The 26,598-nt window shown below is 32.2% G+C and overlaps 2 protein-coding genes across 7 annotated transcripts in view; both read left to right on the plus strand.

Moving 5' to 3' along the window:
• Positions 1-34: 34 nt before the first annotated feature.
• Positions 35-13,208, plus strand: LOC135831156 (tRNA (uracil-5-)-methyltransferase homolog A-like). The gene is made up of 10 exons (XM_065343436.1): positions 35-218; positions 333-499; positions 572-757; positions 835-987; positions 1,063-1,258; positions 1,603-1,730; positions 7,209-7,435; positions 7,821-8,061; positions 8,148-8,340; positions 11,832-13,208. The coding sequence occupies exons 2-10, from the start codon at positions 386-388 to the stop codon at positions 12,881-12,883; spliced, it is 2,490 nt and encodes an 829-aa protein (XP_065199508.1). The 5' UTR covers positions 35-218; positions 333-385; the 3' UTR covers positions 12,884-13,208.
• Positions 13,209-13,965: 757 nt separating this feature from the next.
• LOC135831157 (carboxypeptidase M-like) overlaps positions 13,966-26,598 on the plus strand; it is a 38,041-nt gene continuing 25,408 nt past the window's right edge. For 4 of the 6 annotated variants that reach the window (XM_065343437.1, XM_065343440.1, XM_065343441.1 and 1 more), the window contains exon 1: positions 13,966-14,118. The gene's annotated coding sequence lies outside the window, so the exon portion shown is untranslated. Of the gene's footprint in view, positions 14,119-25,051; positions 25,223-25,317; positions 25,470-26,598 lie in introns of those variants that run through there. The other 2 variants (XM_065343438.1, XM_065343439.1) reach the window with 2 other exon arrangements.

Below are 26,598 nucleotides of genomic sequence, written 5' to 3' on the forward strand. Positions count from 1 at the left end.
AGGCTCTAACACCATTATGCGTATTTTGTGTTCCTAGAAATGATAACAATTCGTAAAGTTCATTTATCTAAAAGCATGGTTCGTTAATTGCGTCGTGAGAATTTATTAAGTTACATCATTTTATTTTTAAATGTTGAACGTAGTGAACCTTCCTTGCGCCGAGAATTTATCGAGGAATAATTTTTTTATACGTATACGCGATGTGATTATAAGAAACAGTACGTATTGAAATTTGAAACAGCTTATTTTCATGCAGTTGATTTCGACGATAGAAATTCTATCGATTTTGTTTCGTTAACGTTACTAATATTAGTTCTGTTCTGGTTTTTCAGAATCTCAGGGATACGATAGACTTACATTAAGTTAAAAATCTCAGGTACAAATCATGGAGAAAAATAAACTCTCGATGGCAACGAATAATGACTTCGCCAAGAAAACCAATCAACCCGAGCGTTATAAGATTAAAGTCAGTGGTTTGCCGCGCTTTTATGCGATGGCGGTAAGTTTTCACCTTTTTAATCGAATTCGATCGTTTTATTAGTACATTTCTCACGAGTTTGTTCACCTACAGGATCCACTGTTGCAAGAATTTCTGAAATGTATTAGACAAGAGTTGAAACTGAACTGTATATACGCGAGATTTGTCCGTAAGGGTAATGCTTGGCTGTATCTTACTTTTCCTTCAGCGGAAGAGCAACAAAAAGCATTAAATGCTTTGAAACGTTACCATTGGAAAGGACGTACATTAGTTAGCATGGTTAGTCCAAGATTTCTTCGTCTGAACGAAGGTTTTAAGTAAATTTCCGCGTTAACGAATATTATTTCATTTTTTAGCTCGTTACGTCAGATGTGCTGAAAAGAAAAACCGATGGCTCGGAAGACGAAGTCGTCAGTTACGATTCGAAAAAACAAAAAATAGATATACCAATATCGGAACAAGTACTCATGTCGACCATTCCGTATTACAGTCTTTCGTACGGAGAACAAGTACGTGTTCCGAAATATGAATTTTATTATCACCGCAGACCGTAGTAATTTTATTTTTATTCTGTTTTATCGCAGCTTCGACAGAAAAACGAAGAAGCTCATAGTTTAGTTTGTAGACTGCACGAAATTCTTACCAAAAGAGGCCCCCAGTTGGTTAACTGGTGCACGCAGCGAAAAAAACTGCTCAACAGTAGTATACCATTTGTATTAGATCACATCAGACCGTCACCGATTATCGATGGATATAGAAATAAATACGAATTCTCCGTCGGTACGTGTCATCATTTTGATTACTAGCTTTTCAACTTTTCACTAAGTAAGGTGTTCATGTTGTATACTCTACTGCTGAGGTGTAATGGAAAACCTAGTTTATAACGCGTATGCATGCTGTCGTAAATCGTATAAAGCTGCATATGTTTCGTACTATCCATTATGGGATTTGGATTTTTTTACAAGCAACATGAACAGCGATAATACTACGTTGTATTGTAAGTCTGCGTACAGTTGAGCAGATTTATCGATACGATTTTCTCGATTACCCAAAGGAATGGGTTGTATTTTATAAAGCAAAATGAAAGACCCGAAAGTTGGGTTATTTTTGCGCTTGTTTTCTAGGCTTAAATCCAGACACAGAGACCGTAGCGGTCGGTATACGCGTACAGGATAGACGCGACGGCATTCATCACGTTGGTCCCGCTGATGGGCTACGTCATTTACCGAAACCTATGATCTCTTTAGTTAAGGTACTTACTACTGATGATTCTCTATAAATATTCAAACCTATTGGGATGTTTTTTTTGTACTTTTTTAATTTTTAAGTCCGTATGAAAGAGCTGATGAACGACGATTATACATAGCACGTGGTTTAAAGGCGATATTTAACGTTTATTTGTTTACACAGTGATTACAATAATACCTATTCACTTACTCCTCGTGTAGTGTATCGTGAAGGCTTCTTATCAGATCCTAGTGCTTACTCTAACTACTAAACGTCGTTTCCGTTTACGCCATTCATTTTTTTTCCCCACGTAAACGCATATTTACCCGATAATATTGCGTCGAATGTTACGACAACGATGCGTGAATGCGCATCGGAGAAGTTGTTGTTGTTGTTTTAACAATTTCCATTTCATTCTAATAAATTGAATACGTATGTTTTCATCATTGACGCGTTCAATTTCGCCGATCGTTCGACTACAAAATATTTTGGTATTATTGATGCTTCAAAACGAGGATAAATTAATCATTGTCGTAAAAGTTTACGAATTTTTCCAACTTTCATTAGTAAAAAATATATTGCATTATAGTCAAAAGTAACTTTCCTCTAACAAACTTAATATACATTATTATTCTTTCATCACATTCGTTTGTTTGGAATTTCGAAATGTAAACATTGGATTTCCCTATACCGATTTTTTTTCCATCGTCAGCGTAACCGTATCTTGACCAATGACCGTATCGTTAAATTATCATATCGATAAGTTAGATTGTTACTACGTTCACGCGGTCTGCGAGAAATATCATTTCGGTGAAGAATGATTAATTGCATCAGAATTCCAATTCCAAAGATTCATCTTAAATATTAACGTCGTTTTAGTTTTTTTCCTCTCTTACTCTTCCTTCCCTCATCTTACGCCGTTTAAATTAGAATGTATTTTGAACTCACCTTTACTTCGACTCACATTTTTAATCATTTCGGAGCAAATGATTGTAAATAGTTTCTGCCCTATTTATCATTGTAATTAATTTGAATTTTATGTCTTCGTATATCGTTCGTTTAGAAAGGGAATAATTTGTATTTCCTCGCGATGCGGCTCATTTATTAAATTGTGTGATAATTTCTCTTTTGATTGGTTAATTCGTGCACTGCATTCTTATCTATGTTTTTTTGGAATTTTTATATGAACCATTTGTATTTTTCTCTATCAACTTGAACGTTAGAAAATGAAAACGATTTATTCGAGTATGGTACTGATGACAGATATTTCCCAAATTGTTATCTTTTGCGTCAAAGTACTTTCCTTCTTCCTGCCCTTTTTTGTAAAATGAATAATTAATCATAGAAAAAAACTTGAAACCTCTGAAAAAAGTTAAGAAGCCGGGAGAGGGGGGTGTTAGTCGTAGAAGATGAAGGAATTTCGCTCTTTTGGAAAAGTGAGGAAATGTTGACATTTTCATTCCAAAATTAGGGAGTTTTTAAAATTGATATTTCCTTCATTTTTGAATAATTTTGTTACCTCGTTGACTTGATTTACTCTGAAACTGAATAGGAGCGTATGTGCAGTCCAAAATTTGTAAAAATTTTTAAAAATTGGTTGAATGAGGAATTTTTAATTTATAAATTGAAATAAATATTCTGATTTGGGTCATGAAAAACTCGGAAAATAGACTGGAAAGTTGGTTTTGATGATCCAAAATTTTTTCAATATTTTTTGGATACCAGCACAATCTTTTTGCGTTCGAAGTAGGACAATCTAGGTCGGAAAAAAATATTTTAAAATAGATGAAGTGCTGATTTTTCAAATTTTGAAATATTGCAAACCACCGCCTCCCACTCCTTCTGAAATTACCATACATCGGGGAGCCCGCTTAAGGATCTATTGCACCACCCCCCCCCCCCCGCCCGCCGATCCACCGGGACAACTTTTTTCTTGAAGGGGGAGTCCTAAAGAACAATTCTAGCCCTTGTACTCAAAAAAAAAGTGGTCCTACTTAAAAAATGGCGGCCATTTTGATTAACAGGTCAGCCAAAACCGCAATTTTGCGTTCCAACGTAGGACTTGCACAAAACTTTTCAAACTGTACAAAGGTAGATCGAAAGATCAAGCAAAAATTCATCACCTGTCAAAATTCCAGGTGCTAAAGTGCGTTTTTCGATTTTTGGTGAATTTTTGAAAATCAAATTTAGGCCAAAAATGAGGGGAAAAATCAAAATTTTACCAAATTGACCAAGAAAGCTGAAATTTGGGATACACCCTATTTTCGACATGTCAAATCGATTGGAAACTGTTTCAAACCGTTTTGAGCAGTTCTGGAGCCTCCAGCAGATTTTTGAAACTCGAAATTCCCACAAAATTTCATCAAATGGAGTTGGATAGCCGAAATTTACGCTGCAAACTAATTTCAATACGCTACGAAGTCAACTGCAGGGGGATTTCAAGTCGTTTTGGAGCATCCAGCGATTTTTCGAAAATTACTGGAGCCTCCAGTAGATTTTTGAAACTTTAAATTTTCTAAAAATTGCATCAAATGGAGATGGAAAGTAAAAATTCATTCTGCAAACTAATTTGGAGCCTCCAGCGACTTTTTGAGAGGTCGTATGGTGTTTTTTGGAAAATTGAAATTTCCAAAAAGTAGCTGGAAGCTTCAAAATTATTTAAAACCATTTGAAACCACCATGTAGTCGACTTCATATCGTATTGAAATTATTTTGCGAAGTAAATTTCAGCTTGCCAGCTCCATTTGCTAAAATGTTGCGGGAATTTCACGTTTCAAAAATCTACTGAAGGCTCCAGTAATTTTCAAAAAATCGCTGGAGGCTCCAGTAATTTTCAAAAAATCGCTGGAGGCTCCAAAATGATTTGAACCCACCTGAAGTCGTCTTCAGAGGGTGTTAAAATCGAAGTGTAGAGTAAATTTCAGCTTTCCATCTTCATTTGATGAAATTTTGTGAAAATTCAAAGTTTCAAAAATCTGATGGAGCCTCCAGGAATTTTTAAAAAGTCGCCGGAGGCTCCAAAACGACTTGAAATTTACCTGCAGTACTTCGTAGCGCATTGAAATTAATTTGCAGTATAAATTTCAGCTTTCCATCTTTATTAATGGAGGCTCCAGAACTGTCCAAAACGGGTTGAAACATTTTCCAATCGATTTGACGTGTCGAAAATAGGGTATATCCCAAATTTCAGCTTTCTTGGTCAATTTGGTACAATTTTGATTTTTTTCCCCTCATTTTTGGCCTAAATTTGATTTTCAAAAATTCACCAAAAATCGAAAAACGCACTTTGGCACTTGAAATTTTGACAGGTGATAAATTTTTGGTTGATCTTTCGATATAGCTACCTATGTACAGTTTGAAAAATTTTGTGCAAGTCCTATGTTGGAACGCAAAATCTGCGATTTCGGCTGACCTGTCAATCAAAATAGCCGCCATTTTGTAAGTAGGACCGCCTATTCTTGAGTTACAAGGGCTAAAAATGTTCCTTAGGACTCCCCCTTTAAGAAAAAAGTTGTCCGGAGGATCGACGGGGGGGGGGGTGGGGTGCAATAGATCCTTAAGCGGGCTCCCCGACTATGATGAACTTCTTGTAAAATTTGACAAAACTTGATAAATCGTTTAAATGACTTTAAACATGAATAGAGTATCAAAATTACTACAAGTCTATGAATACTGAGAAATTTCAGGGTGTCTAAAGGTTATGAAAGTTACGAAAAAGTCATGAATTTTACTCGAAACACGCTTGAAGATTTTTTATAATGCTCATAAAATGAAAAAAAAATCAAAAAATCAGAAATTTCTTCAAAAAATTAGAAAAATTTAAAAAACTGAAATATCTACTTATCTACAAACTGAAAAAAATTTCCTCGCAGTTTCAAGTTATTGGGGGGGGGGGGGGGTATTTCCGTACGATAAAAATGTGAAAAATGAGGCATGAAAAAAAAATCATGATTTCTTGTCTGGGAATTTTGTAAACACACCCTGAATTTCTTCAAACACTATTTTATCAACAGAATTTAGCAAAAATTGCCTAAAAATCATTAAACTCTCTTCTAAATTCCAAAAACTCACGAAAATTCAGTCGAAATTCAAGAAAAAATTACATAATTATATCAGAAATCTTTGAATACACAAAAAATTATCACCAAAAATTACCAAGAAAAATTGTTTCAGTGAAATTAGACCAAATATTGCAAAAATTGCATAACACATCATAGCCTAAAAACTTTTTTAAAGCATCAAAAAGGGCCAAAAATACATTAAATGACGTAAAAACTTTAGGAAAAAAAGCATTAATCATCAAATAGTTACGAAATTTCTGTAAAATTTGACAGAACGAGGTAGAAATTCCATGAAAGATTATTATAAATCTTTGGAAATTGTATAAAAACTCGACAAAAACATTTAAATCGCTATAAATTACGTATAAAAATTAGGTAATGAAAATTCAGTGAAATGTTATGTTTCAGTTGAATATCGCAAAATTAAAAAAAAAATTACTTAAAACATTGTTAAAATATCTTTCACACCTTAAAAATCAAAAAAGGATCTAAAATGACCGAAAATATTAATGAAATGTTGGTAAAATTTGACAAAAATTGAATAAAAGTGTTGTAAAAAATTAAAATTGCCACGAAAAAAGTGTATGAAAATTGCTAAAGAAGTTGATAAATTTTCCATTGGCCAAAAATTGTAAGTATAAAAAGTCTGATATAAGTAAAAATACCAAAAAAAAAAAAAAAAAAAATTAAATAAATCTAAAATTGCAAATAAAATTTTACAAAAATTGAATTGAAACTTTAATTGGTTTTTAAAATTTATATTAGGCCCTTTTTATCCTCTTTTTTGTCTTTCGATGTTTCTTCATTATCGAACATGGTAAACTTTTAATTAAGATAAGAATTCATTTACTTCGCGCAATTTGAGTCAGTTTTTAGATCCTTGACAAGAAAACGATAATTGTTCTACACTTGTACATTTAAAAATTGGAAATAATGACACGTAATAAATCTGCATGGGGTAAATTTATTTCGCGAAATTACCTACCAAATCGAAAAACTAACACTTCCTTAATTTGGCTAGTACAGGATAAAATACTTCCGTCGTTAAAGTTATATTTCGTCGTAATTTAGACCACCGTGTAAAGATATGAATGAACAGGGTAGCTGTGTAATTAGCTGCGTATTTAATTACTCATTTCAACCTTTTATACGCGTTGTTGTATGTAATTGGTAACAAACTCATTATGTGTAATATTTTCATTACTTAATGTCCAACGAGGGCTTCATTTGATTTTTTTTTTTACTATGCATCTTAAAAATATTTACCAGTGTATCATTGGTGTATACACATAATAATAACGTATAATTGAATTATCCGGGTACATAATACACAATGTATATTTTTCAATTATTACCTTTATGTTTATAATATTGTATTTCAGATTTTTAATTTTCGAAATTGTAACCAAAATGAAAATTACGAATTGTATGAATTTTTCTAGATATTTGAGAAGTTCGTTGTCGAAAGAGGCGATGAATGGGATTTCTGGTATCATTTAATAGTGCGAATAAATCGTAACGGCGAAATAATGGTAACCGTATCGACGAATCCGAATAAGAAACAGCTAAGCGAAGATAAAATGGAAAATTTGAAGGACGAAGTTCGTAAATGTTTCACTACGACATCGGAGAATGTGGTTTCGTTATATTTTCAAGTGCACGGAGACAAGTAATGAGCTTTTCTTTTTTTTTTCTTCTTCTTATTCGAATAACTCGAGTATGCATATTAAAGATTACGCCAGGCCTTCGGTAGCTGGTTTTTTAAAATAGAGTCTTTCATCGTGCTTATCTAAGGCAATCGTTGAACTTAAAAAAAAAAGAAAAAGTAAAGTTAATTATCAACTTTTTTTTTCGAACCGATAAATACTCGAGTAGGTACATTGAAATATATTTGATGTCTGTAAATAGTAAATCGAGCGTTGGATAATCTTACATTTATGTATAATTAAAGGTCAGCTTTTGAACGATTTACACTCTTATCACCAACGCAACGTTGAAATGTGTGCTTTTCTTAAACGATTATTTTCACGTGTGTGTTTGTTGTCTTGTTTCAGGCCGATTTCGGATACCGTTGGAATCCCGAGTAAATCGGAATTATTATGGGGCAGAGACCATATTAAAGAGAAGTTATTAAACTTAGAGTTAGAAATCACACCCGTTACCTATTTTCGTATAAATAGCGCAGCTGCCGAGATATTATGTCGTTCGGTCGCCGAACTGGCAAATGTAGATAAAGAAACAACGCTTTTAGATTTATTCTGCGGATCTGGAAGCTTAGCGTTGACATTAGCGCCTGTAAGTACTGTCACGGGTATTCGGACCGTATCGTGATGAAAATTATAATTGATAATTGGTTCCCATTTTATTTATTTTTTTCGTAGAAATGTAAAGAAGTCATCGCCGTCGAATTGATCGAAACCAATATCAAAGATGCTCGTAAATACGCCGAAATAAATAACATAACGAATTGCGAATTCATCGCTGGTAAAATCGAAGACATAATTAATTCGATTTTGACGAAATTAAAAAATAAAAAGGTGGTTGTTATATTGGATCCGCCGAGGACTGGAGTAGGTACGTTGATCGAAGATATGCGTAATTGAATATTCGCACTTGGATGGTGCTTGAAAATATTATTTTGATAAGTTTCATTGTTCGATGGAAATATCGTATCAATTATCCGTACTTTACGTACATAGGTACTTTTCGATTGATGGTGTTTTTTTCTTTTTTCGTCGCACGTTTTGATCATGTGATTTTTTTTATCGATATACTAATGTAATTTATTTCGTATTTTTTATAAATAATGAGTCGAATGTGGAGTACTTGGGTGTTGAAAACTATACATTAGAGAGTTAATTACTTGATCGAGAGGGAAGAGGTGAGGTTACTTCTGAGAAGTTCCGATTCAAACGCGATGAAATCGATTTCGATATCCTTTTTTTTATGATCGTAACGAAGGGTTGCTGTTATCTTGAATTTTAAAATTACAATGGTATTGATTCATCGTCTGGTTTTAGAGCGATATAGATTTTTCAAGGTTGTTCGAGTTGTAGATGAGTTGTATACGTTATTGAGCGATGTTACAGAATTTTGAAAGGCGAGTAAAAAGGTTTCATTTTGAAGGAGTTATGACTGATTGAGAAATTCGAGGTGCTCTAGCTCCTCTAGTTTTGAAACATGACGAGTTTCGAAATTCTTCATCTCAAAACTTGAGCCTCAAAAAATTAAAATTTCTTAAAATTGCGAGATTTTTAAATTTTTTTCTCGAAATTTGAATTTTTTTAAATCATAGAGATACTTATTTTTCACGAAAAATGTTGACCATTTAACCTCAAAACTTTTGTCTCGAGGTTTTGAAATAGGTATTTTAATTTTAAAAAAAAAACAAGTTTCTCTTTGTTGTAAGATTTTTTTTAGGAATGAGATTTTTCTCAAAGACTTTGATTTCGTGATTTTTTTATCTCTAGATTTTAATATTTTTTTGTCTTCGAATTCCTAAATTGTATCTTGAGATTCAACCCCCCCCCATCTCGAATTTTTGGTGTCGAAATGCCATGATTTTTTGAATTATGTATTATGATTTTTCTGTTCAGAGATTTTAGGATTTTTTTCCTTTCAAAATTTAAGATTTTTTCCTTCAAAGTTTTTTCACGATTATAGTTTGACAACATTTTTCTACTTTAAGATCTCGTTCAAGATTTTTCAATCCCAAGATTCTCAACTTCTTTTTTAGAATTTTAAAATTTCCAGATTTTCCCCTCAAAATTACAAATAATTTCAATGTTGATATTTTTTTTCAAGTCATCTCAAATTTTTTGCTACGAAATATTTTAATTTTTGAAATTTTTGTATTCAAAGGTATTTCTATCCTCAAAATTGTTTCAAGGCTGTTTGTCTTCGAATTCCTAAATTGTATCTTGAGATTCACCCCCCCCCCTCCCATCTCGAATTTTTGGCGTCGAGATGCCATGATTTTTGAATGATTTTTCTGTTCAGAGATTTAGGATTTTTTTTCAAAGATTTCTCTAAACTTTTTTCACGACAAAATTTTTTTACTTCGAGATCTCGTTCAAGATTTCTCAATCTCAAGATTCTCAACTTTTTTTTCAAGATTTTAAAATTTCCAGATTTTTCCCTCGAAAATATACTTACAAATAATTTCAATGTTGATATTTTTTTTCAAGATTTTTTTGTCTCTGGATTTCTTTATTTTTTATTTCAAATTTTTTTGATTTTGAAATTTTTTGCTACGAGATATTTGATTCTAAAATTATTTTCAAGGTTATTTGTCGTCGAAATTCCAGGATTTTTTGCTCTCGTGAGTGGTGATTTTTTGTGAAAACATTTCGTGATTGTTTTGATCTCAAGATATCTATATTTTTTTTTGGTCAAGAAATTTTTCTCATGATTTTTAAGTCCTTAGATTAACAGATTTTGATTTCAAGGTTTAAAAAATTTTCCACCTCAAGATTTCACGCAAAGTTTTTGATCTCGAGATTTTTATCTCAAAAGTTTCTTATCAACAGATTTTTCAGTTCAAAATTTTTTTCTCAAAATTTCCAGATTTTTTAGTGTGAAATTGATCGGCGGATTTTTGGGGTTGAGATTTTTCTCAAGTTTTTTTTGGTCAAGAGATGTGAGATTTTTGCATCTTTAGATTTCGAGATTTTTACATTTCGAGATTGCGAGGGTTGTTGCTCGAGATTTTAAAGGTTTTCAATCTCAAGATTTTCACTTTTTTTGCAACGAGATAATATTTCGATTCTAAAGTTTTTATATCTTTTCATAGTTTTTTAAACGATTTTTTGTACCGAAATTTTTCTCATGACTTTCACATCTTTTGATTAAGAGATTTTTTTGCGAAATTTTGCTGATGATTTTGAAATTCTTGATCGCAAGATTTCATTGTCAAGTTTTTTTTATACGTTTTTGTTTTCAAAATTTTTTTCATCTCGAGATTTTTTTACGATTTTCTTTTGGAATATTTTTGTGTAGATTTCTAGATTTTTTCTCAGCATTTTCATTCCTTTTAGAATTTTTTCAATTCCGAGATTTTTTCTCAGATGAGATTTTTCAAGTTTGAGAGTTTTTTCTTCTGATTCTTTTGTTTGGAGATCTCAAGATATTTTTTCTTGAAATTTCCATTTTGAATTTATTTTATTTTTGGGGTGGGGGAGAGGGGGGTTGGTTCGAGATTTTCCGAAATTTTTTTCATCTTGAGATTTTCTTAGTTTGAGGATTTTCCTGGAAATATTTTTGTGTAGATCTCTAGATTTTTTTCTCAACATTTTCATCCCTTTCAGAATTTTTTCAATTCCGAGATTTTTTCTCAGATGAGATTTTTCAAGTTTGAAAGTTTTTACTTCTGATTCTTGTGTTTGGAGATCTCAAGATTTTTTTGTCATGAAATTTTGACGCTTTTGTCTTGAGATTTCTTAATTTTTTCGGTCACGATATTTTTTCTTGAAATTTCCATTTTGAATTTACATATTTTTATTTTTAGGGGGGGGGGGGGTCGGTACGAGATTTTTTCGAAATTTTTTTCATCTCGAGATTTTCTTAGTTTGAGGATTTTCTTTTGAAATATTTTTGTGCAGATCTCTAGATTTTTTTTCAGAATTTGCATTCCTTTTAGAATTTTTTCAATTGTAAAATTTTTTCTCAGATGAAATTTTTCATGTTTGAGAGTTTTTTCTTCTTATTCTTTTGTTTGGAGATCTCAAGATGTTTTTGTCATGAAATTTCGAGGTTTTTGTCTTGAAATTTCATAAATTTTTGGGTCTTGAGATTTTTTCTTGAAATTTCTATTTTGAATTTTTTTCATTTTTATTTTTTTGGGGTAATCAAAACGAGATATTTTTATCTAAAATTTTTATTTATTTCAAATTTTTTTCTCAAAATTTTTTGCAGAAATTTTTGGGCATCGAAATTTAGAAAAAATTGTTCCTTCGCTCTTTTCGCTTCCATTGCTCTAATTCGATAACTATTAAAACCTTGACGAGTAAACGTATGTAGATCCATTATAGTTGTATTAAGTGTTTTTGTTTTTTAATATTTTGCAGATCCTACTTTGGTCAAAACGTTACGCGAATTCAAAGAAGCCATCAGATTCATCTACGTATGCTCGAATCATAAACTACCGTTGAAAAATCTGCTCGATTTCAGTTCATTGACCGGACAGGCGACCGATCCAGATCCGATAATTCCTGTGCGAATTATACCGATCGATATGACTCCTCACACGTTACGTTCCGAATTGGTCATCCTATGCGAACGATTCGATTTATCATCGCTGACATTCAGACAACGAAAAAATTCCGACAAAAGTCCGACATGTATGGAAACTGGTGCTACAAAATCATTCTACCCGACATCCGCCACTAACCGAAACATATTGTCGCCTCCGGGAGGCGGCGTACACGCGAAATACGCGAATTTCCCCAATACCGCACATCACAATAGATCACCGGCGAATTTCTCGACATCTCCGCAAAGCAATTTCTCCAACCGATTCCTCAACTCGACATCGTTTCCTCCTCGCGTTCCGCCTTTCAACAGCAACAGCAATAGCTTTTGTTCTACGAGTTTGGAAGACTTTTACGCCGAAGATAGATATTCGTCGTTTAGACGCGATTTCGAAAAAGCAATCGATTCGTCGTATTCGAGCTCGTTCGATCCGTCGGTCAACGCGAATGAATTTTTACCTTTGGATATGGTGCGAAAAATCGAAGAACGAGCTTTCCGAGAAGGCCTAACGAGAGGAATACAACAATGCGCTTACCAAGTAGGATACCAATTAGGATTACGATCGTCGGCCGAAAAACTACTCAATTACGACGACCTGATCGGATTTCCCAGCGGTGGCGGAGCTAGCGGAAGCGGTACCGGTAGCAATACCAGTAACAATAGCAGTTCGGGCATATGGGAACCTCCGAATGGCAAATTCAGCCCATCGACAGCCGCTGAATCGTCATCGTCGTCGTGGCTAGGTAGTCCTTCGATGTCGTGTCCGAATGCGAATGGGTTTCAGAATTGGAATCGTTTATCCAGTCCTACCTTTGGAAATGTAGGATCGTTAAGCGATCCACCTAATCAGAATGTGCTGTGGAAATGAATTACCTGTTGGTTTTTTTTAAACGATTTTTTTCTATTCTTTTCTTCTTTTTAATTACGTATTATATTTCGGTGTGTTTTTTCGTTGTAAGATTTATTTGTTGATTATGTTTTTTTTTTCTTGATTTTCTCTTTTTTACGTTTAGTGATAAGGATGGCGAACAGGCGACTTTAAGTTTGTATGTTTTTTTTTTAAACGATGTATTCTCTTGTTTTTTTTTGTTAGTATTTTGAAGAGGTTTTAGTTGGAATGTTTCTCATTTAATATTGCAATGTTATTTAAAAAAATTGATAGTCATTTTAATAAATTAAGATGGTATGTTCGACTTGAAGTGGATTTCTTTTTTAATTCGTAGGTGAATGATGGCGAACTATTCGATATTTCGGTAGAGAAATCGATGCTAAAATGCATTGTTTTTATTCCAGAAAGGAAAAGTTACCTACGTAGTTCAAAAAACAAGAAATCGTGTTGATTTTTATTCATCCGAATAACTACGAAGATTCTTTCATATCGTAATTTATATTTTCGCATATTATTATTCCCAAATCTCGACTCGTGATCGACGTAAAAAAATGGTCAGTTTGAAACAATTGAACGTGTTTTCTGAAGTACACAGAAGTACACCAATAGCTTCTTTTTGTTCGTAGCACTTCGTACAGGAGCACGGATATGCAAAATTTATTGCACATTTGCATATCGCTAACAATGCTAGGTGATTTGTCAGTTTCGTCGAATCATACTCGTATATTTTATTATTAAATTGGGTTATATTATACGAAAACAAAATTTAATCCGAAAAACGACGACAAAAAAAGTGGTACGAGGAGTAAAGCAAGATTAAAAATAGAACATATATAAAAAATTTATAATCCTGCTCGAAAGTTGAAAAAATACTAAATTTTATCTCACTGAAGCGTAAACAAGAGAAAAAAATTCGATACTGTATCGTCGTCGTCGTCTACAGAGAATACAACGTTGTCCTGAGCACGTACTACGCAAATTCATTTTTATCAGAATGTGCTTTTGAAAAGTAAAAAGGATCGACGGCACATGCGTCGAGTTGCGTATTTGGGCAAAATTCTACATATTCTTAGAATAAAAGGAAAACGTTGACGTAAATAGGTTCCATCGAGCCATGGCTTAAATTTCGTTATCGAGTTTATTAAATATTTCTCCATGCATAAATAACGGTTACCATCATACCGTTTATAAGTATCAGTTCGGTGATAATACTGGTAAGTTGTTGTTTTATTTCACCTTTATAGTAATTATTAATATAGGTAACGAAAATCAATTACATATCGCGAAGAGAAAAACACATCTTATGTAAAAATCAATTAGCACATTGGTTCGCTTTCTTTTTGCAATTTTTACACGTTTCGGAATTTCCTCGATCGAGTTTTGCATTAAGTTTAATATTTTTATTAATTATATTTATCGAGGAATTAAATGTAATTGCGTTTACGTTCGCGAATGTTGTTATAATTTGTCTGTAGAGAATGGTGGAATATTATAGCGTAGGAGGTAGGATTCTGTACTTTGTTCCGGTGTGAGTGAAACTCATTATTAGAAATGTGTGTAAAACTTTTTCGATGATATAAATAAAATAACGCTGCGTTGAAAATGAAAGGAAAAGTTATCCAGAGCTGTTTTTCATTTGGCTTCACACAGGTGTGTCAGTTTTCCTTTTTTCGATTACCTACACGCATTACATCGCTATTATTTACTACTTTTACTGTATGTGTGATTCGATTATGGATAAACGATACCTACTCTTGGTGGCATATGTTTTGTATATATATAAATGATTAGGTGTTTTGGAAAGATGTTTTGTAACGAGATACTTGATCTGATCTTATACAATTTGGTAAAATTCAAAAAGATTGTGTCACAGTGATATCGAACAAAATATATTGGTGAAATATCTGTGGAACTTTTTCAAGTTATTTATACCTAAAGAAGAACGGTTTCTCTTCTTATATATCATCAATTTACGTAATACCGTTTCTTTTTTTTTAAAATGAGGAATAAACTGTATAAAATCATCACATTACGAATTGAAGTACCTACCTTGCAATTTTTGAAATGCCATATGAGAATTTAGCGCCATTAAAGTTGCATAAACGGAGCGCAACAAGGCGTTTGTGAACACGTTTCTCTTTTCGCGTGTGGAATATTGAATACGAGAAACGAATAAGGTTAGTTAGTTCTGGTTGTTAGGAATACTTACGTAGATACAAATTTTTCAGTTTATTTTTGTCAATTTGCTTTTCGAATATGTTTTCATGTGACGTGATTACGTCTACTAAAAATTGATTACGTCATTCATTTCCCTTGACTTTCCATGGGATTCAATTCATCAATAATCTATCTACATTTACTCCTGTTTAATTCTGTAGTATGAAAACTTTGGAAGAGAGAGATAATCCACCGAGCTAGTAGCGTAGGTTAGGAAGAGCTTATTCCTTTCTTTCGTACAGAAAATCTACCAATAAACTTAGTGTCAAATTATCTCAACAATTATTCGATATAGTGAGTAGGTAGTTACACTTACTAATTTAAAATAAGAAAGAAGATGAGACAAGAACATCCTCCTACTGTTGCCCAACTCAATTATTCACTATTGTTCGTTTATATTATTCAGTTTATTCTTGAGATTTCAGTACCTAAACAGATCACAGATGTTTCTTTTATCGATGACGAATGATTATCTGTATCCTTATTACGATGAATTGCTAAAAGAAAGCCGACGGATTTCGACAAAATTCGGTAAATTATCTTCATTTTGAGTTGAAAGTCACTTAGAAAAAATGTATGTAGTTCATTTTCGGATTTTAGGAAAAGTTTTTAAAATTTAAAAGTTTAAAAAAACTGTTTTTATGGCGATTTTTCGAGTTTTTCATAAAATATTGGTATAGGTACGTACAAGGGTTGTACAAAAACGTGTTTAAAAAAAAACGTGTTTTTTAAAAAAAAAAAACAAAGAAAACAAAAAACCATGTTTTTAAAAAAAACAAAAAAAACAAGTTTTTTTGTTTTAAAACTGTTTTTTTCTCTTGTTTAAAACTATGTGTTTCAAACGCGTTTAAAATGTGTTTTAAACACAAATTCATTTGTATTGGATTCACCAGTCATCAATTTTCAAGATGCAACGTCATAAAATAGCCATAAGGCTCAAGAAATATTAAAAAATTGAAATCAAAACACAAAATTTGTCTCTAGAAATACAATTTATTCAATTCCACTTCTTTTTCAACAAGAAACTAAAAAAAAAATGTTTTTTTTTTGAAATTGTAGTTGAAAAAAAAACGTTTATAACAAAAAAAAAAACTGTTTTAAACGGTTATTTTTGTTTAAAACAGGCTTGTTAACCGAAAAAAATTTCCGGTCAAGGTTACGGTTAAAAATTTAACAAGTAGAAATTCAAAATTTCGGTTAAAGGTTACAGTTTTTGGTGTTAATTTTTCCAGTTGAGCTTAAAATTTCGATTAATGGTTAAAATTACAGTAAAAAATTTGAAAATTTCCAAAAATTCTCTCTGAGTTTGAGATTTTGAAGTTTAAAAAATTGAAAAACTGGTACCTAACATTTGAATTTAAAATTTAATAATTTTTTCAAGAAACAAATTCTTTATCATCTCTTATTATTAAAATATGTATCATCTAAGATCGAGCTCTAATAGTTTAATGACTAATGAGTATGATGCAACTATAGTTTCAGTTTCAAATTTTTTGAACTTTCTATTCATGTTTTTTCATTTTATCTTTTGATCATATGATCATAATTTCAAATCATTACAAATCACATTGAAAAAAACCACAGATGAAAAGAAATGAAAAAACAGCACTTTTCAATTTTTTTAAATTTTGTAACCGGGTTTTTTCTAAAAATTTTTTGGTTAAAGTTACAATTATGGTTTATTTTTAAAACATGTTCTGAAGCTGAAGGGGGGGGGTCCAAATTACAAAAAAAAAACAAACTAAAAAAAAGTTGGAAACAAAAAATATATCATAAGTTTAGGTAAACAATAAACATTAATAAATGATGATCCATCAGGAGAGAAAACAAAAATCAAAAGGAAGAGAAAAAAAACAAAAAACAAAATACTACATACATAAACTAGAGAAAGACTGGTATAAAGATTGCTCACAACTTCACAAGTAACTCCCACTGCACCCATGCCCCCACTCCCAAGCCATCCTCACCCTCACCACAGCCTGAAGGCCGACCTACTCATAATGAAGATATCGGCATCTGTGCACCTACAGAGAAAAGCATCTGAGAATTCTGAGATACTCATATTATGATGTTATTAATGAGAGACACTTTCATCCTAGATGTATGGTAAATTGCTTAAGGAGAATATTTTTTTTTTTATCTAGAATGGATCATTGGGGCCCAGAAATTAATTTTTCCCAGAAGATTACCATCATTTATAATGTTACAGTGGATGAGATCATACAAAGGTGTTAAATAAATTGTGGGCAATAATTTCACAATAGATGCAACTGCAACTCAAGTAGACTAACAAAAAACGTTATTATGATAAGTTGCCTATCTTGTAAAATGAAGGCGCTATGGCTGGCTCCGCAAAACTGAAAATTTACAAATTTTGAAAAATTCATCAAAAATAAGAAAATCTTTGAATCACTCATAGTACTTGAGTGGACAAACAGAAATGTTATTATGAATAATTGCATATCTTCAAAATTGAAGGGGCAAACACTATTTAGAAATTCAAATTTGGGGCACTCAAAATTTAGAAATTTTGAAGATGGACAATGGGTCATAATTTAACATTTCTGTCTTTGTCCACTTGAGTAGTATGGGTTATGGACATTATGTGACTGATTCAAAGATTTTCTTATTTTTGATGAATTTTTCAAAATTTGTAAATTTCCAGTTTTGCGGAGCCCAGAGTACCTTCATTTTACAAGATAGGCAACTTATCATAATAACGCTTTTTGTTCATCTACTCGACTTGCATCTATTGTGAAATTATTGCCCATGATTTATTTAACACCCTGTATAGGAACAGGAAAGGAACATTACTGCAATTGTTTCTGTTCTCTTTTCTTAACAAGTCAATTTCAAATCCTTCTGAAAGTTCTTTTTGTGAAAGGTGATAAGGATAATACTTACTCAAAAGTCTTCAAATACAGTGGAGTCTAAGAGTCTTGATAACTCGAAGCTGAAGGGAGAAAGAGTTGATTTCGAGTTATCGGAGTTATTTTTAGTTAGCGAAGTTTGAATTAGATGGAGGTTTTTTTTTTAACCATGGAATGAAGTGGAAACACGTATTATACCTGTATATTTGAGTGAAACGTACATGTTTATGGACATAAATGTACTTTAAGTAACTCCGATGTGTTTGTAAAAGAGGTTTGCATCAATGCGATTTGAATTTATACAAGTTTTTTCATGAAGAAATTCGAGTTATACTTACATAGAGGCAAAACGTTGACAACGCTTGACTTACAGAGGTTTTTTCTATATTTTTCAAAAATTTCACTTCAAGTTATGGGAGGTTTTGGACTTTTTACTTCGAGGTAAAGAAGTGAATTTTACATTGAGTCTTATGGGGAGTTGAAGGGAAACAGACTTTGCTTCGAGTTACCGAAGTTTTCGAGTTATCGAGACTCCACTGCATAGGTAGGTATTTTAGAAATTTACCTATTTTGGATTTTTTCAAGTTCTTTTATAAATTTTTTAGTATGAGGGAACCAGATTAGTATCCCAAACTCAAGGATTGATCTTATGAACGAAAAGTATAGGATTTTGAGTGTACTTATCCTCCTGAAGTGCACAGAATTTCTGACCACAAAATATGCCATTCTTCTTGCCTTAGATAACACAGTATTGACATGATCCTTGAAGGTAAGCCCCCCTTCTCTCTCCCGAAATCTACCAGTTTTAGAGCATTCTGTAGCTTTTAGAAAGACATTTTCAATTTATCAAGAAATTTCAAATTGTTCTGAAAAGATCGAAAATGAACTTTGGTATTCATAAACTTAGTTGGTCCTTATTATTATTCGAGCCTTTTGTCAACCATGAAATCAAAGTGCACATAATACATATAATTTGCCATTTTGAAAACTGGATTAGTTAGGTACGTGCTCAATTTTCTTTTCAACAAACAAAGAAATTAATCGTATGGAGGAAATATGTGAATGGGGAATGAATGAATAAATAACAATATTATTTTCTCATCTGGAAAAACACTGATTATGTTGTTTATCGGATAAAACATGTTTCTGAATACCTACTCGTAGGTATCTAAATAACTAAAACAAAAGAACATTTTGACGCCTACCTATTGGCTGTCATCTTCAGTTCTTTGCAAAAAGTAATAGATGATTACCCTGGTTTGAAAAAGAAGACATTTATTTCTGGCGAATTTACGCAAATCAGTATAGCATCGATGTGTGATAATGTGGTTTGACGTAGGTATGGTTATTCGAGTTGAAATTTTTTCGCTTACGTCAGCATTTTATTGGTTTGGACGGGTTCGTTTAAGTGTGCATTATTTGTGACGTTATATACGTATAGTCGGTAATTCAATTGTGCAGATATATTTATACATATTGTATGTTTTTTTAAAACACAAGACTTATACCTACTAATTCATGCGAATACACCTCTATTCATTTTTTTATGAAAATCACGAACAAAGGCTTAAATTCTCTAAACACGAAAACATAATTTGGAAAATTTTGAGCTCAAAACTAATCTTTTATAAAATATGCAAGTATCCCCACCGTAGGAATGATTTCATGATGGTACCTATTAAGAAACAGCGTTGAAAACTTTTTCTGAATTCCATCAGAAAAGAATATTAATTACTGTAACAAAGATGATTCATCTTTTGAAATAATTTTTACAAAAATGAACAAAAAAAAGCAATGAGATTATGAAAATAATACTTCATTCTGAATCATAATCTGAATAATTCCTGATAAGGTTACATAGGTACATTATAAAAATTTTCTCCATAAGAAAGTAAAATCGTAAAATAACGATCAAATGTTCACCAATGACGATGAAATTCTCGTTTCATTCATAAACTCATTTTGATCATTGACCATAGGTATATAAACTCAGCGACATTCGAATCGAATGGGTAGGTAAATGTACTGTCACGCGCGCCGACAACACAAGTCATTCGCCTCGAAGAAAATTCTTTCTATCATTCGAGTGGTCAAAACCTCGACGATTAAATCACCCGCAAACAAAGATTTCAATGCAGCATTTTTTTTTTAAATCTAAAAATCTCATCTACCTATGAAATAATAATTTTTACGAAACACATGTGCAGAAGAATGATGGAAGAAGCGTGATTTTTCGAGCATGCGCAAGCGCAGATTAACGTAACACGATTGTATTCACGTTTGCGTGCACAATTGCACTGGAAGATACCTTGACCTTGCTAACCTACTTCCTGAAAACTTGTCTTAGTCGTTTATGTATTTAAATTTTATACTTATGTATGTTATCTATAAAATAAGAATCTTCGGCAATGGCCGAATTACAAGAGACCAAAAGACAACGGGTAATTTGGAGAAAGTCGAATATAAGTACACTGTTCAAAGAATTCCATATTGCCAGAGAAAAAAAGATTAAACTATGCGGAATATTAATCCTCGTATGCAACTGTTTTTATAAAAGGTTAATAGCACTAGAAATTATTTTTATTTACAGAGCATGTTGTTGCGATGACAACATTATAAGAATCTCGTGGTATAGAGACGAATGATTCGATTCGTGTTTCTAGAAAAATTTAGCACTAAACCTAAATTCTATTACGTTGTGTTTCGTAAGTACCTACTTACCTGCTACCTAACATATGTAGATTTTAGTCATCGATATTGTGGCTACATTTCTGGTAAAATAGAAATCAAATATTATGCAATTTTGAAAAATATTTTTTAGGTAGGTAGTTAAAATTGAAATGGAAATCCAGAATATACAGTGACTGTATAAAATTGCCCTTTCGCTACTCTCGGTATTAGTAATAAGTGTAGAATCGCGATTCGAATAACACGAAATTATTCGCATCAACGTTTTCGATTACCTACCTTTTTTTACTATAGCCTACTAGATTTACATTGTAACAAACACCTTTTTGCAAATTCGAAATGCGCGATGAAAATCCGGCACTATAGATCGATTTCTACACGCGTAAACACGACTCTATGGATTTAGGTTTTTCTTTTCCATAAACCAGGATGGTATCATGTACACGAGAGGTATAAAACTTTCACTGATCGAATGCTTTTACCCATTTTTATATAAATATTTCGCGTGCTGAACTTTCTATACAACAGAAGAAGAAAATGTACATTACTGAAACACTATTTAAGTACACACTCAGCAATCGTGAAAAAGTCCAAGTACCTGGTTGCGTGACCGTGAATCTGCACTCTACAGCACGATGTCGGATCTTCATTATGCCTGCGATTCTAATTTCCAAGAAAGATTTACACTTAAAATTTCATGAAATCTGATGACATCGTCGTTCGTAGTCGACGTTGAACTTGTGAACGTTTGAAATTTCATACCGATTCCCAGGTTCACCTGTATAGTACAAACACTCGATATAATGAATTATTTATAGGCTAGCGATGAGAAACACGGTTTCATTTATCTAATATTAATCATACCTAATTACCTACCTACGCGAATTCTAATAAATTTAAGATTTCAAAAGTCTAATTGACTAATATTCTAAATTTCTAATTCTAATTTGATTTGACTGATAACAGTGATAACTCCAGGTGTTTACTTTTTCTTATCATATAAATGTCACTTTCCATTGGTACAGGGTGGCCAGAAATATCGGGTACCCCTAAGAAAGTTTTTCATTAAAAATATAGGTTGGCAACGTGAAATAGATGCATATGATTGGTGGAATGTTATCTCTCCAGTCCAACAACCAATCATGTGTTATCATTATTATCATTCACTGTGACCAACCGAAGTATTTAGTTAGAAAACTTTTTTAGGGGTACCCGATATTTCTGGCCACCCTGTAGATATTTTTAAAATGATAGCTTGGGATTGGGTTACGCTATACCTGTACGACTTTTTTATTTTTTATTTTTTTATTACGTATTTTTACGTAACTTTTAATTCGGTTATTGGTGTCAATTGTCAAAATTAGGTACTAAATTTGGAGATACCTATAGGTATGTAATTGTAGTGTCAAATTTCACGATCATTATACCATCATTTTCTTAAGAAAATCATCCTTCAATCAATACTTAGTTCTAACTTCTTTCCAAGATGAGTAAGAGCTGAGATGTAGTGTAGATACATTACGTATTACAATATACCTATCTGTCTGTGGCTCCATCGTTCATCAACATCAACCCATAACTCACAAATCCCATAAAAGGAGAATTTCCTGCCATAACATTTCCATTAGCTAAGAAATTAATTTTCGTAATTCCATTGTCTACGTCAAAATGACGATAATTTTCTGTCTACTGGCAAGCGTCTACCCGAACCATATCCATTATAGAATGACTAGGTATATAAAAACAAGTATAACTATATCAAACTGCATTATAAGCTTCAATGTAAAACACTAGTAGGCATCGAGATTGGTTATCACAGCTGATGATGTTACATACAAGAAAAAAATATTTCAAAAACATTATAGGTAGATTAGATAAACAAAAGGAAAGAATTGTGTTAAAAATTTACAAACGTAACGGGTTGTTAGTCGGAGAGTAATATCGTTCGGTCAGGTATAAGAATTTATATAAATGGATTTTAGGTCAAGTTTTCAACGTGGACGGAAGAAACATCATGGTACACGCAAAACGTTACTTGCGAAGTAGATTCACATTTACATGATGGACAATGCAGCTCGAAATGTCTGAAAATCACAATAGTGCAATTAAATAAATGTATAAAATTTACCAACCTATTTTGGGAGGTATTGGAAAAAAAAATTGTATGGATTTTATGTAGCCTAGCTAGAATTTAAACAGGTAGTCTCAACTTCGCAAGTGATTTTCAGTTTTACAAGATATTAAATTTCATTTCATTTTTATCATTGATCTCCAATTCTTCATATCCTTCTCCTCTTCCCTCTTGAAGGAAAAAATATATGCTGTTGAAAAAATCTGTTTTTCTGTTTTCATTTTTAAATGGTCGGAAATAACAAATGAAGAACGAGAGATAATCAAGCTTGTTTTTTAGTGTTGATATTGAATTTAAAAAAAAAACTCAGAAAAGTAGGTACGGTTGAGAAAATTCAATAAACTGAAATAAATGTGATAAAATACAAATTTTTTCGTACTCGACATTATTTTTGTATTTTTGAAAAATTTTTCAATTTAAAATTTTTCTCTAATTAAAAATGGGTTTTCCAATGATTTTGAAATTACCTACCTGTTTACCTGCTTATTTGCAAATTTCAACTCTTTTATCGATGCCAGGAACGCTGCCTCATTCATACGTACCTATTAGGAATAGATTTAGATACCTATTCTCAAAAGGTAGATGAAAAATTGAATTTAGTCGTAATCGATATCAAGTACATTTATCAAGAACGATATTTTTTCTACTCCATTAAAAACAGTTTATTTTTTCCCACTACGAGAATATAAAGCGTTTTAAGGAAAGTCTGCGTTTTGAAAGAATTTCTGAATCGAGAGATGTTTTCCCTTAAGAGTAGAAAACAACAAATTATTTCTATTTCGAACTCACTATGTGTCGTATACCTACTTACTTATTTTTCAGGAAAAATTGAAAATGGTGTTACGTAGGAAAAATCGATTTTAAAGAACGAAAAAGAAATATACCTACTTACTAACGACCAAGTCTACAGATTTTGACAATGTTGAGATAAAATACACACTAGAGCTGATAACGAAACTTAATCACAATTATTACGACTGGAAAATGGAAGTAAATAGAAACATTTTCAACCAACTTTTAGAGATAAGTTAATGGAGTGTTTATCGGATGTTTGTTTTTTTGAGGGTGTGTGACATTCGATTGGATATTTAACTACCCATTTTAAATGAGAAATTCGTAGAAAAAATCCATAATCACGTAGAACTGAACCTATAAAGTCTTTAAAAGTGTACAAAATGTTGAAATATACCTAGTCCTAAAATTTTGTCTGCTTGCAACTAAATATCATTTAAAACTTAAGTACCTATGAACTTAATGATGAGAATTGTGGTCAACTTCTCAACTTGAAGGATAAATGGTATCTACTCGTACATAATGTTTTACTATTTTTCTATTAGATTAGTTTCCTGTTGGGGAATATTATAGCTTTAAATATTTTCAATAAATTACATAAATAATTTCAAATATTGCACGTCATCTTTCAAAAGGAAAATAAAAGAGCATATCTTTGAAAATTGTTGTTATATCCCTACCTAATTTGTAATAAAATAAATCGCTCTAAAATCCAATTGAAATACACGAATATTTAGGTATGTACCAGAATAATTTTGAATACATAATGCGTTCGTAAAATTATTTTCGTTTTCGAATTCAGTCGTATAAAACAATTTTGAAAGATTTACCTGCCTATTCGTTTCGTATTTCATACTCTCTCAGGTCTCAAGGTTTACATTAGGCGCGAGAATTTTTAAATGGATTACCTATACATACCTGTATATCCTCCAGGTCTCTTCTGTTTAAAAAGGGAAGCATTCTCTTAAATATTTCAAACTTGTAGCTATAGATGTTCCCTCTAAGATGGAATTTTCAGGTATATGCAAATTCACTTAGCTAATTAAAATTGAATTTTTCATTCAACTCGACTATGAGGACAGATTTATTTCATACTTGAGATTTCGTGTTTTTCTTGTTAGTATCTACTGAATTTGTTCACTCTCATGATAGGTAGAAAAGAACATTAAAATAATGAGTATATAAGATCAAAGATCATTTTATTGTTCGACTTTTGACAGAAATCCATTTTTTTTTTCAACTCGTTGATATTTATAACAAAACCTGTTCACTTCGAATGTTGAAAATTGAGTCGACCTTTGCAGGTAGAAGACAAATAAAACAAAGGTACCGTTAGCGTGTGTACAGTTCGCTATGAGCCCTGGCCAGACGTAACGGGGGGCTCTGAACCCTCTTCGAGTAGAGGGAGACAGTCGATGAGCTGGTTCCTCTGAATGGTTTTGTTGTTGTTTGCGGACAAGTAACATCGTTTTATCCGCGTAGTTGTTATTTGCGGCTTTCCGTCGCATCAACAGTGAAGTATCTACCGAAGTGGAATTTCTTATAGTGGGTTTCGTGAATGTAGTCAATCGGAGTTTTAGTTCTTTTTTTTTGTAATTTTTTTTTCTGTTTAATTTATCAGTAAGTGAAGTTCGATTTTACAATATTTTGTTAATTTATTTTCGATATATTTTGAAAGTCGTTGTTGTGTGAGTGGAGTGAAATATTATTTTATAGTTATTACCTACTTGTGAAAACTAGTTGTACCTGTATAAGTATCCGAAATGTTATAATTTCGGATGAAATATATATCCAAACCTTCATCTATACCATACCTAATATAAAGTTGTTAAAGTTATATCAATGCAGTGCTGAGAGACTCCGGCAGGTAGTAAATTTACATTTATTTTTCATAAATTTTCTGTACAAATCTTAACTCAGGCATAGCTGACGTATTCGCATATCAGTATATTGACCTCATTCAATTTTTTTCCAATTTCAACTAATTCTAACTGACCGGTTGGCACAAATCTAATACCACACTGGTCGCATACCCAGTCAAGATCAGGGAGTACTTGAACCTCAAATTACTAAAATAGGCTGTAGGGTTGGGTGCATTTACAATAAAAAAGTAATTTTTCATTTAATTACGTACGATATTTTTCAAGGGTTCAAAACGCTCAATTATTATACCTACTTATATATCTTAATTTTTCCTCGGATTTGGTGTCCCACAATGGCTACCTATTATTTTAAATATCAGGATTGTATACTGGAAGTTTTATATAATTTAGGTCATTGACGTACCTCGTTTATAATTATTGGTTACAGTTGTGTAGCGTTAACTGTGTCCATCGCCAAGTATGTACCTACACTATACACGTCGCATCTCGCTCGTCAAAAGTCAAATTTCAACAATTTCACCGAAAAATCTGCCGCAAATGATGCCATTTAATGGAGGATGACACGTTTTATGATATATATTCCCATAATTCACGATTTTAAAAAGTATGCAAATTAACTGGCTAATTGTCCTTACTTACTTTCCACTTAAAATGTCTCGTTTAAATTCGAAAGTGAAAATTTCACGTTTTTTTAATATCCATTAGGTCATTCGTTTTTTTATATTATGGAAGTACCTATTGTTCTCTTCGGTGCCATCAGCCTATTGATCTTGAAACCTCGAATAAAATTGAATTCGTATTTTAAACGGTTTTCTGCGTGCACTTTAATTCTATTTTACGGGAAGCATGTCACATGTTGTGAGTGATGATGAAAAAAAAACACATCGTCGAATTTGCTCATTTGTTTATTGACGTTATCAATAAATAGGTATTAATAAGCTTATTCAAAGAATTACAATAAACCGGTTTAAACACTCCTACTTTTAATTTAGAGCAATAGGTGCTTGGAAAAAGATGATTTTGCATCTAGTCCTATATTCATCTAACGTGGTTTCATATATCATCTATCCTTGGCTTGGCTCGATCTACAGGGACGAGGGAGAGGGAGGAATG

This window comes from Planococcus citri, chromosome 1 (assembly GCF_950023065.1).
Source record: "Planococcus citri chromosome 1, ihPlaCitr1.1, whole genome shotgun sequence".
In the NCBI taxonomy this organism is placed as follows: Eukaryota; Metazoa; Arthropoda; class Insecta; order Hemiptera; family Pseudococcidae; genus Planococcus; species Planococcus citri.